The 12,415-nt window shown below is 42.5% G+C and overlaps 1 protein-coding gene across 17 annotated transcripts in view; it reads left to right on the top strand.

Annotated features, from left to right (window-relative positions):
• The window catches only part of LOC101075629 (receptor-type tyrosine-protein phosphatase F), a 129,743-nt gene that overhangs the window by 62,874 nt on the left and 54,454 nt on the right, over positions 1-12,415 (top strand). For 9 of the 17 annotated variants that reach the window (XM_029831562.1, XM_029831563.1, XM_029831561.1 and 6 more), the window contains 3 exons: positions 8,365-8,553; positions 9,944-9,961; positions 12,016-12,126. In XM_029831562.1, the coding sequence (XP_029687422.1) occupies positions 8,365-8,553; positions 9,944-9,961; positions 12,016-12,126 (318 nt within the window). The remainder of the gene's footprint in view (positions 1-8,364; positions 8,554-9,943; positions 9,962-12,015; positions 12,127-12,415) is intronic. The other 8 variants (XM_029831565.1, XM_029831569.1, XM_029831571.1 and 5 more) reach the window with 1 other exon arrangement.

The following is a 12,415-nucleotide window of genomic DNA, read 5'->3' on the forward strand; positions in this document are numbered from 1 at the left end:
TTTGAAGTTTCCTGGCAACTTGTGTCTGACCGTGCACTGTTGGGTGTGTGTGGGGGCAGTTTTCTGAAAGGTCAAGTGAGAAATATGCAAGAAATCACGCCGTATAATGTGGCGGGAAGAAAAGCCACAGGCTTGGCAAAAACATGTCAATCAGCAAATTTGAGCAGGATGAAGGCCCAATTCTCAATACCCATCAAATGTATTGATTGGAAAATTATAAAGCTGTATTAAAAACAAACCAGTTTAAAGATGGGACCTGACTCCCAGCATATTTTAGTCATGGTAGGTTATTAGGGCTTTTGGTCATTGTGTTTATAGTGGTCAGAAATGACAGCCTCACACGATACAAAAGGTCTTGTATTTGCTTTGCATGTATTATAGCCCACAGAGTAGAGGCAAATGATGCCCACAGCACAATGAGAGCAATAAATATCACAGGGCCCAGGCAAATATGGACAGCAAACCCCAGTGAATACAGTACATGGCATTGAAATCACACTGCACCTCTTCCCTGGCAAGATAAATACATACAGGAGCTGTATGAAAATTATTTAATTCTGCTTCTCGGACAACTTAATCCTCTCCTTTCCTTCTCCCTATTCAAATAATCCACAATTGCCAAAATAAGGTCTGTTGTATAACTGATTCCGCCACATTACTATTTCACTCTCATTTGCCTCCCGAGCGCTCGTGCATTTTTTGTGTTGAATCCATGCTGCAGTTTTAATGGCGGATTCTCGGCCTCCTGCAGCTGAAGAGAAGCAGCGTACGTTCATGTTTAACATAAGACACCGTGGGGTGTTTACGGGATTGGTGCAGGCTGCAAAACAGCCACTGTACTCGCAGAACAGGTTTGGAGTCTGCTTAAGGCACGTCAGTGTACAGGTGCACCCACGGTTTGTGTCACAGTGCTGGGATCACTTCTGAACTATCATCTTTGCACAGTCCACCCACGTACTCTTAATGCAATAAAGAGTTACCGCCTGGACAGACCTGCCTTTACAAGAAAAGGCTGTGTCATCATAAGGTGGAAACATTTCTGAGTCATCGTTCTTGCGACAGCAACACGTCACGCAGCAGAGACGTGGATAGAGATTTGAAAGGCACGTCACCGCCACTCTGGTTTGTCACACAGCAACCGTCATATCTAGTTTTGCCGTTAATAATAATGACTCATAATGATGAAAGGTGCAGATGGGTTTTACAGGAATTGCCCACCTTTATCGATCTGTCCTGATAGGCTTGTTTTGACACCTGACAGAACTCTTTTACCGTATGGATTCATATGGTTGGAGTCCTTTTCTGGGCTAATCTTTTATCAGAGACTTCATCACCTCTATCAATTCTGTCAGGCTTGTGGCAGCAGCGAGCTCTGCCTGTGACGATGACGTTGTTGTCATTGTTGACGTCTATGAATAACTTTAGCATTGGCTAGTGGGAGTTAGGGAGCTTTGGGTCTTTAAAAAAGAAAGCAACTATTGATGTTTTGTCTGTTTAATTTCATATGTCCTGTCGTCTCTTCTTAACCGCTTTATCCCTTTCGGGGTCATGGGGAGGGTAAAATATGGGCGAAGGCAGGTCCACCCCTGGATGAGTTGCCAATTCATTGCAGGGCCCTATATGAGCATTGCTCAAGGGTAGCTCGGCAGTGCTCTGGCCCCTTTCCCTACTACCAGAACACCTTCTATGTTTTGTCTTCACTGGGTCTTGAACCCAGAACCTTCTGCTTCTCAGCCCAATTCCCACCAGATGGGGCTACCACGAGCCCATTTCATATGTCTAACCCCAAAAAAGGATGATAATGTTTCAAGTTTGCTCATTTCTAATTCAGCACCCTGAAAGGTGTGTGAGGAAACAATAATGCTGGGACATTGATCGCTTCAGCGCACTGCTGCTTATTCCTTAATGAAGGTCGCGGGGTGTTCGGGCACGTTTGTCCTGTTTTGTGAGCGAGACATTTTCAGTGCTTAATATGTTTGTGTTTCTAAGAAAGCTATTTGCAAACTGCTGAGCAAAAGATCTTAATGAAAATGGCAAAATCAATATGAAGAGAATTCTTCTTCTTCAGATGTGAGATGACGGTGAACTGCAGTGCATCAACGCGGTGCCTGCCAGCTTCGGGCCTCTGTCATGCGCTCATAGACAGCAGAGTTGTATCATCTTCCTGCTGTTTGTCAGGACATATTGAACTTTTCTTTCTGACGTTGTCTTGGAGCTTCACAACGTATCGAAGATATGACAGGACACACACATCTGCTCTATGTCTGTCAGGAACAGACAGAGGTGTCCATGAATTGACATCTGCTATTAACTATCTGCCTTAAATAAGCAAGCAAGCTTTTATTCTTCAGCCGCTGCTTTTTCAAGGCAATACTCTGGATGTTTGTTTATTTGTTTGTGGAACAAAACAAAATAAAATGGCACAATGAGGGGAAAGAAATGTGGTGGACCCGCACTTCCGCTCACTGTGAACAATGTCCAGGTCAAAACTCTGCAGGCCAATGAGCAAACAGCACCACAGGCTCTGCCTGGTTCTAAATGGCTGAGCCTGCTGCATGTCAGGGGAGTTCTAATACCTGCACTCAATGAGCTGGCTAATGGGAGGCCTTTCCCTCTGACCCGCTTTCCTCACATTTACACACCAAGCTCTCTTGGCTTGCCTACTGGGCCATCAGAGGCTGGGGGAATGCTCGGGCTCACCTTCCACCTTAGTGGTTGGCCTTAAGCTTGGCATTTTTCTCATGTTTAGCACACTCACATTTTAAATTTTGAAGCTGTTGAACTGTGTTCTTCAGTTGATCAGTTTTCCAACCACCTTCCCAGGGACTTTTTGGATATCACATTGTTCCCCCTCTAAATTGTTCACTGTTATTTACAAAATGATTGTAACTGCATGAAAATCATCTAAAACCGATATTACAGATATATCTGGGGAAGAAGACCGCTCTGTTTCCTTCCCTTCTCTTGCTCTTTTTTTTTTAACTGTTTTTAAAAAATGACTGTTGTTCCTCGTCAGTTGTAAGCTTTTACAGGAAGTTCTATTCCTTTTAAATGTTATTTTGAATTAACACCAATCACTGCTGCAAGCATTACAAAGTTAAGGCTGTCGACATTGACTCACAGACCCCCCTGTATTATTCATTATCTCTGACTGAAGGAACACATAGCGGCTGTCACAGGAGCCCAGTCAGTGAGTATTTAATTAACGGAACCTGCCACATTCCACTACATCCACTGCCTTTCTCAGAACTCATAAAAGTCATCGCTATCTGCTGTAATTACACTAAGCGTGTCACAATAAAGCTCTGCTGATGATTAATTTGACTTGTGGAGAGCATCAATTAATTAATTTATTTGCAGACCACCACTCTGCTTCCTTCTGTTGGCTGATTTCATTAGCCATCATACTTCCCAAGTGTTGGTCGCCGTCGGTTCTTTTTCCAAGGCTCCTGGAGGAATATTTAGCCTCATTGTAGCCACGCTGTATTCCCAAAGAATGCCATATTTTAATTTTCCCCCCTAAAAAGTTACATTAGGAACAGCAACATAGCAACTATGTACTCTGTAATACTATAATCTCAGGGGTCTTCAATCAGATGCCTGTCATTTGGTCCAAGAGGCATGAATTAGAGCTGTAATTTCAAAATGGAAGCCTACAGCTGTGCAATTCATGTAGCATAGTTAATGGAGAATGCGATCCTTTGCATTAGTGCCTGTCGCACAAGGTGACTCTGTCAGCCTAACCATTCAAATCCAAAAGACCACCCTTGGGTTAGAATAAATGGTCAGAGGCCAGGCCTGTGTACTGTCTGGTGTGCTGCGACATAAATAAGAGACGTAGGGCGTTTGGCAGGGCCGTAGATCATCGTGACGGCAGCGGAAGAATGATATTAGATAAGAGAAAAAGATAGAATCGGGATGGGATAGTGGAAAGAAGAGACTGATAAAGAAGAAAGAAAGCAAGAGTTGGGGAAAATTAGATGACTGTTATTGATTATCTGCCTGTAGGCAAGGAAGTGTGGCCAAATGTTCTGCTCAGCCAGACAAAAAAGTGTATTATCTCAAAGGTCATGGCTTGCTTTACAGGCTTTTTAACTCTAAATGCACTTGAATAAAAAAAGCAACGGAGAAAAAGTGCAGCGTTAATGCCGCCAGCATTTGGCGTCTATCAACAACAGCAACAGTGTTTTTGTTATGACTGTGTTTTTGCGACGGTGCGTTGCATGCAGGTGTGCCTTTGCGTGCCATTCACACCTTTGTTTGATGAAGCTCAGTCACCATAGTAACACCCAGACAAAGAGATATTGTGCTGGAGACAACCGACAAGTTCCAGGCCTTTTCCCGCACTGTACGTTTGCCCCGATTCTCCTAATTTTCATGTCATTACAACATTATTACATCAATAGCCCTTTTGCCGGGGCTTTGATGTGGGGCGTATGGTGTCATCCCTGCTGAGGAGACCTTTGCAGCAGCAGCTTTGCCAGCTAGTATTTCTCTAAAGAGCAGAAGGGCCCGTCTCACATGCCCTTCATCACAGACCGTGTGAGAAGTTTTGCAAGTCAAATTTTCAACTGCAGTTAGATGAATATCAGGCAGGGCACTCTGCATTTTTTGACATGGTTATTTGTTACTTTCTGCTAATTGAGTGATTGCATTTAATAAAGGATCATCTATTCCTGCCTTGTTCAATAAACATCAGGCTGAAGAGTCAAGACTCAACTTGTGTATGTGCCATAGAGAAAATAAGAGTTTATATCGAAAACACTGACATAGTGTGTAAGAGTGTATATAAGGACTGCCTTCTAATCCCCCACGGCACCATGCCAGTCCCTAAAAATGCCTCCCAGTTTTTCAGTTTAACCCTTTCTAATTCTTTTGACACCATCGGCGGTCCAAGATGATGAACTCACGTGGGCTTTAGAGTTCAGCTAGCACCTTCAGCAGCGACTGACATGTTTCACACACGGCTCCTCCATGTATCTGACAAATGCAAATGTCAGTCTCAACCATGTTCTTGGCCAGAAACAGCTGCAGGCCATTAGCTTTGTGTCTGCAGACAGCATGTCTGCTTTTCAGTCCAAGATTGACGTAGACCAGTTGGGACGTAGACACCAAATATGGGGTTATATTTAGTAACCCACGGAGGTTCGACTTCCAAGTGTGGTTTTTATTTATTTTTTTATTTTCACTTTTTTTGTATAGGAGAGAGTGAAAATGTAATCTCTGCAGCCTCTCCTCTGCCTGAAATATTTAACTAATTTTATTTTGTTGGCACCGTGAAAGTGGCAAATATTTCCTTATCACTATTCGTGGGCATATATTTATATGGTTACGTGGTGTCTAACCACTTTGAGTATAAGCAATGACGCATGCTTTAATAGAAATTAGGGGGGCCTTTTAATGTCTAGCTGCTAGATCTTGTGATACTCTGCCAAGGCTTCCCGGTTACGAAGAAACTGGGGCGTTTGGGTTTTTTTTTTCCCCCATTGAGATAAATGTGTTTTGGTTAAGGGGAAATCATTGATTGACTGTAGTGTGGGATTGAGCTCCAGCCACCTCCCAGTGGGACAGTAGGACAGGGACGGGTCTCTTTCAGCAGGACTCTGATTAGATCCATTGCCCTAGCTACCACACTCCACTCACACTGGTAATTGGAACTGGCAGGAGGTTGGCATGTTAGCCCTCCCTAGCCTCCTCCTCCTCCTCCTCCTCTCCTTCTATTCTCCTTTCTATTTTTTTGAACTAGTTTTTAATTATTTTTTAATGAAATTACACTACCTGTCTCCGTGGTTTATGAGACCTTTTCTTTCCCATTAAAAACGTCGAGTAGTCGTCTCCCTTTAGAAATTACAGATGAGCTTGAGAGTTATCTGAACTAGTTTTCGTAAGGTTGCTCTGTCAATATATTTTTTATAGCGTTACTATTATTTCTCACAAAAACAGCCCTGCAACCTCTTATCTTTGAAGGTCATTACACAATGGTAATTCTTCACCACTGAAGGAATGGTTTAATGAGGACAGTGATGTACTGAATGTTCTGACCAATGACACCATGTTTTCTTCAACCATTTAGTTAATCCTCCTCTTCCCCTATTTAGTTTGCGCCAGTCCATCGCGCAGGACGATGTCGTAATCCCACCTCCATGCTTGGCATCTTATTAGTTTTGCCACCTGAACACACAGATTTGCTCCGGAGCGTTTCAAGGATTGTCTTTCAGCAGGTGCCAGTTTTCATTGAATGTGGCAGTGACACATCTGCGACACACACGTACATTTTTCCTGCGACACTCAAAAAAAAAACCTCTCTCGCGTGGCTGGTTTGGTGATATTCGGTGTTATGTGACAGTATGAATTTGGTTGAATGCAGAAGCTTTTAGCAGCACCCAACAGACGTGCAAACGCACCGAGGGCTGTAATGCAGATATATCTGCCGAGCTCTGACTGCAACAACATCGTGTGATAAACAGCTGCTGAGAGAACAATTGTATTCTCCCAGTGTGGAAGAACATGTTCAGGCATTCCTAGTTTCGCAACTGACGCGTCGCCTCTGGCCTTGCAAATGTTTTTCTGCTACTTTCTGTTGTTGCAACTCTGCAGTTTCACTTAAGATCCCATTAAAAACACTCTGCGATCAAAATCTTGTATGGATCCCATCATCCTTGGACTCTATTACAGTCGTAACACTGCATAGCGTGAACCATATACTCTACTGTATTGTTGTTAATGTTTAGTGCAGCTGCATTAAAAAAGCATTTCCAGTTTCATTGCTGCAGCCAACAACCGAAGGTTTTTCCCCCTCCTAGCACGTTTTGTCTTAATATTGCAGCTCTCAAAATTTTATCATCATTAGATCCTCGCCTCGCTTAGATATTTCTGTTTGTAGAAAAAAATTAAACGCAGAGCTTTTGTGGTGACTCACACTCCAGGCTTGAGCGCGTGTTTTATTAAAAATGTCCTATATCTTCACACACATCAACCAACATCACCTGGATGATTACCGGTACATTGGATTTACTCTAAATTTCCTGATCCCTTCTTTTCAAATTAAAGAGGGCTAACAAAGGGACCCCCCCCCCCCCCCCCGTCTTCCCGTGATGACAGGTCAGCCACAAGAGTTACTAGGAGAGAAATGTCAGCATTGTTAAATGATGATTCTTATGCATTTATGTTTATTTTACCCCAAATCCAAGGCCGTGTCCACTGACATGAATATAGCCCCCATTTAAGGTCCATTATTGTTTCGTGACTATGGACCAGCATCTGCATTGAGGTTAATATCTGTATATTTTGTTGTGCTTCAGCTACATTTTCCTTAAAACTTTTACACGTACTGTCTGTGCCAAGTGTATCATATTGTTTTGTTGCATTATCGCTGTCTTATTTGTAGAGGTGCTGTGGTTTCGGTTGAGATGGTGGAAAACAAATCTTTTTTTTTTCTTTTCCCCATTTGACAGGAAGTAAACATTAAACACAAAGATAAGAGATCCTGCAGGGATTTATCAACTACGTCTGAAGCCTTGGCTACAGTCCATACACAAACCTATAAGAACAGATGATGCTGTGCTAGAATTCTACACATGAGTTCTACTCAGAAAAGCAATAGATGAAAACCTTTTAGGTGCAACTGGACACTGACCTCACAGTAGTGGCTATGAATGCACGATGGCGCGGGAATGTTTCCTTCTCTTCTTCCCAAAAATCGAATTCAAAAAGGGAAATATCTTCTTAATTGCTGATATGTCAAGCTGGTGTGCATCTCAGAGCTGTTGATTGTTGTGACTTCATGTTTCTAAGGAGGAGAGGTGCTAGATGTTTACCCAGGGCACCACTCTCCGATGCCCCAACCAGTGAATGTCCTTTGTATTTGGAATATATGTCAGCAAATATTTGCGCAATATGCACTCACTTTAGATTTAAAAATTTGATCTGAAGGATTATACTTTGTGTTGTCATGGATACAGTGCTACATCTATTATGATGAGCTGGATTATTCAAATAGGTTTGTTTAGCCTGCTAAGCCTAAGGCAACTCATTTATGCATGAGTGCCCAGAGGCAGATTGCAACTATCCTTCCTCTGTTTAAACCTAAGTCTCCCAGTGCTGGGTAATAAGCCTGCTATGATAATCAATCAGAGACAGGATTTCTTTTCAACCAAAATTGAAATCCAAATAATGCTCGATCTGCCGTTCTATGGTTGTTTTTTATTATTATTCAACCTGTATTACAGATCAAGAGCTCAGACAAACGCCTTGACTATCACTGCAGTGTTGAAGCTGGCGGAATCTGTCGCTAAACACTTATATTACTATTCTTTTTAGTTGAATTTTCCAATTCTTAATTCTATGCATCTTTTTTATTTCCAGAGAACCAGATTCCACATGGTTTTCCCACTATTGATATGGGCCCCCAGCTGAAGGTGGTTGAAAAAACCCGCACTGCCACCATGCTGTGTGCCGCCAGTGGAAACCCAGACCCAGAGATCTCCTGGTTCAAAGACATGCTTCCCGTGGACATCGGTAACAGCAACGGGCGCATTAAACAGCTTCGCTCAGGTACAGTTTGATGGCATTGTGTTTCAATTCTGTTTTGGTTTGATTTGAACTGTTTCACAAGTTCCCCAAAAACCACGCCAGGGCTGTTCATGTATCAGAGGAAGGGATTAAAGATTAAAAGACATCTCTATCATAATGAGGCTTAAGAATTTGAATCCTCAAATGAACTTTCCATGCTACTAAACAATTAATTCCGCATTCAACCAGGTGACCAGGAAGCCTGGTGGTGCTACACTAGCCAGCATTTTGACCTTGAAATTAAAAAGAAAATCAATGAAGTACTTTATGCTCACACCAACAGTCCTCTTGAAATATAAACAGTGCCTGACTGACCTGGATTAGCTGGAAAAGGCAAAGCAAGGTGAAAGGATTAGTGGCTTTTGACCAGGTACAGCCTTGCTGGTCCTTACTAAATCTGCCTCACTTAGAGAGTGTCAATGCAGGCTGTAGGTCAGCAACCTTAAAGATTAAAGATGAGCGCTGCACCAGAAAAAGCCTGGCACTGGATCTGCCCAGCAGAAGCCAAATACAGGTCACTGGAACACGTTCAGTCGGACCATGTGTGCTCTCACAGCATTAAAAACACAGCTACTATTAGTGGGGCCCAATTTAGATTTGCTTTACACAAGCTAAATACCTACACATCTTCTTAACTGTTTGATTATGTTTTATAACAGGATAAAACTGTTCTTACAGCTATTATTTTTTCTTCCTTGTATGAACAAACTTTTAATTAGTTTTCTTTCCTGCATATAGTCAGAGTGCCTGAAAATGTGCTGATATGTAATGCCCCCAGACTAACACTTTTTTTTTTAAATCTGTAACCCTTCACTTGACATCTGGTGCTGTATCAGGATTTACATTACTGAATGTGACCTGAAATGAGGCCAATTTAGTGATGGCAGAAAAAGCACACTAATTTGCTTCCACAGCAGAGTCTTGGTTGCTCTCGCCGCGCTCACCCATTAGGTCTGTCTTTTCAAAACACCTAGTCTATTTCTTCTTTTCAGTCTAGAACTGAGGGTCAAAACTTCTGCACAAATGTGTTTTGCGCGTCGAGAGCAGAGGTCGTTTTCAGTCCAAAAAAGTTCGAAAATGTCCAACTGAAACAAACACGGCTGAAGTTGCCATTTGAAAATATGAAAGCACCAGAAAACTGCTCCTCTTCAAATATTTTCCTTCATTTTCAGACAGACACACGCAGTCTAAAATGTTTCGTTTCCATATAACATTTATCGCGCTTACTGTTTATGTATTATGCATTTAAGTGGCTTCTGCTCTATATCTTTCCTCTGTTCCCTGTCAAAACCATGGTTTTCTCTCCCACTGGTGTAAGTGGATTACTAACTAATCTTTCAACCCTGTTTGCATCAATATTACTCCCACGTAGGTGGTACACCAATTAGAGGTAAGGATGATAAAGTGTGATGGAAAATATCACTTTCACACCATTCCCTCACATCCATGTCCGACCCTGCATTCCACCACCAAACACAGTACCAACAGAATCATCTGCATCGCTGGCCCCGTCTTTGTCCCCTCCCACCGTGTCCTGTTTGCCGTCTGCAGCTAACAAACACGATTGCCAACCCCGATGTCAGAAGAATGCAAACAAAAAAGCAAGTCCAAGGTGTTATCTCCTACGTTTTCCGTCAAGGCTATGGCTATTCTGTCAGAAATGAACTGGGTTTACAGATAAACACACATTTGCTTTCCAGCAAATAAGCGGGCAAGCGCTTGCATTTTAAACTAAAGGCCACCATTCCCACAAGAGGCCCTACCTGCCTCCCTAATGTTACCTCGGTGCACGCGGAAATGGCTGCATTTGCATAGCCTGTGCAGCACAGCCTCCAGCGTGGCAACGCAACGTTTGCTCGAAATAGTTAAGGTGGAAGCTGTAGCTCCTCTTTATGATAATCATCTTTTTTTGGCCTTGAGTCAAAGTCTGATTTTTCTTCACTCCATGGAGGTAAACAAAACAAATGCATATGGAGCTCTGTATCAGATCTCTGTCTCACTGGTATGTACTGGAAAACAACCATGCAGATTTCCACCTTGGCTGACCAGGATTTAATGTTGACGTCCTTCACAGCAGCCACAGCAGTAACCCTCTAGACTTCTGGGGGACTCGCACTCTTTTCTCCCATGGGAGAATGTACGGATTGACAGATTGGTGACAGTGGAATATGCAGGTGGTGTCAGTGCTGATTCAGACAGCAGTGAGCTCAGCATGCAGAGCAAACACCTTGGAGAGATGTGCTGTCACGAGATCTGAGGTAGTTTTACCACAAGTCACTACCCCGCTTCTCTTTTCTATTATTTTTGGTCTCGTGTTGATTCGAGTTTCCTTTGGTTGGTGGTGAACCTGTTTGTTACATTCATCTCATTCTGCATGATATGGAAAAAGTGTCCTGACATGCTATTTTCTGTCTTTTTCAAACTGCATGGTGGCTGACTGCCATCGTTCAGGCTAGCACCGTGCTGTTTCTGAAACATAACGGATGCTGTTACATACACATACGTGCTGGAAATCAGTGGTTTCCTTTCCCCTTTTCTCATATTACTTGTCTCATCTGCCAGCCATTTCCTGCCCAGCAGTAATAATTATGTTATCAGTTGTGGACATGAAGTGTCGGAATGACCTCATTTAGACATAACTCCTGGGAGTTTGCACGTCCTGTCTGATGACTTCAACTTCTTTGAATTGTTAACTTTAACACTGTTTGTCTCTTAGAGATGCTTTATCACAGCTGAGACACAATTACATACTTGCAAACATTCAGGATCTTGTAGCAGGTGCATTGCAGCAAAATCCTATGCCATCAAGGCAATAATGTCCTCTGCTCCTCATTAATGTTGTCAAGATTTAAATTTATGTACCTACCGGATATCTAAAAGTAGGATTTTCACTGAAACAATAAAAGAAACCTGTCACAGTGTCATTTGGTGAAGCAGTTTTTAAAAGACACCGCCTTTCAGCCAGTTTATTTCATCATAATTCATACACATTCTTAGGACGCGGTTGTCATTATTCCAAAGGCAAGATTAGCTCTGTCCAGACGTGTGGCCGGGGTAGATAACCCACCATGACGCAAGCTGTTTGTCAATTATTTCCAGAAGCTGAGAGCGTAATCACAGCATAATGATTGTGACATATCATTCACGTAGTTAAATGACACTCAGTCATGGTCTTTTATTTTCCTTAATTCAACTAGGCAAATATTCTGTTAGCGGTTTCATTAAACTTGCCAAATCAGCTAAACGCTTTTCTTGCTGTAAGCATTTCTTGAACAAAATCGTGTCCACGACTTTGACACTTAATTAAACACAAACTGGGTTACACTGGTTAAATCCAGGCTCTCTGGTGAGTCAGCGTACCAATATCTGCTGTGGTTTCATGCCAAGTTACATCTCATATCCCACAACTGTCAAGACAGCTAAATTTGTTAATCCTCTGCACAGGGGCTTTGCAAATTGAGAACAGCGAGGAGTCTGACCAAGGGAAATACGAATGTGTTGCCATGAACAGCGCTGGGACCCGTTATTCTTCTCCTGCCAATCTCTACGTAAGAGGTAATGTCATATATGCAAATCATCTTCATGTCTGTATCCGTAGAATTTGACACTTCTGTCTCCATTTCACATTTTTGTCACTGGCTGATGAAGGCCATGTCTGTATGCTTCCATTTCACTTCTTTTGTCTTTGAGACTTTCTGCTCAACGCGTCATCCACAGGTGATTTCATTGCAGCCTCTGGATGTTTAAACCTCTCCTTTGGGATCCGATGGAAGCTGAAAACCATTTTCTAGATGGAGAATATGTGCTGCTTTATGTTGAGCATTAAATGATCCTTCCCGTTTAT

Source organism: Takifugu rubripes, chromosome 22, assembly GCF_901000725.2.
Source record: "Takifugu rubripes chromosome 22, fTakRub1.2, whole genome shotgun sequence".
In the NCBI taxonomy this organism is placed as follows: Eukaryota; Metazoa; Chordata; class Actinopteri; order Tetraodontiformes; family Tetraodontidae; genus Takifugu; species Takifugu rubripes.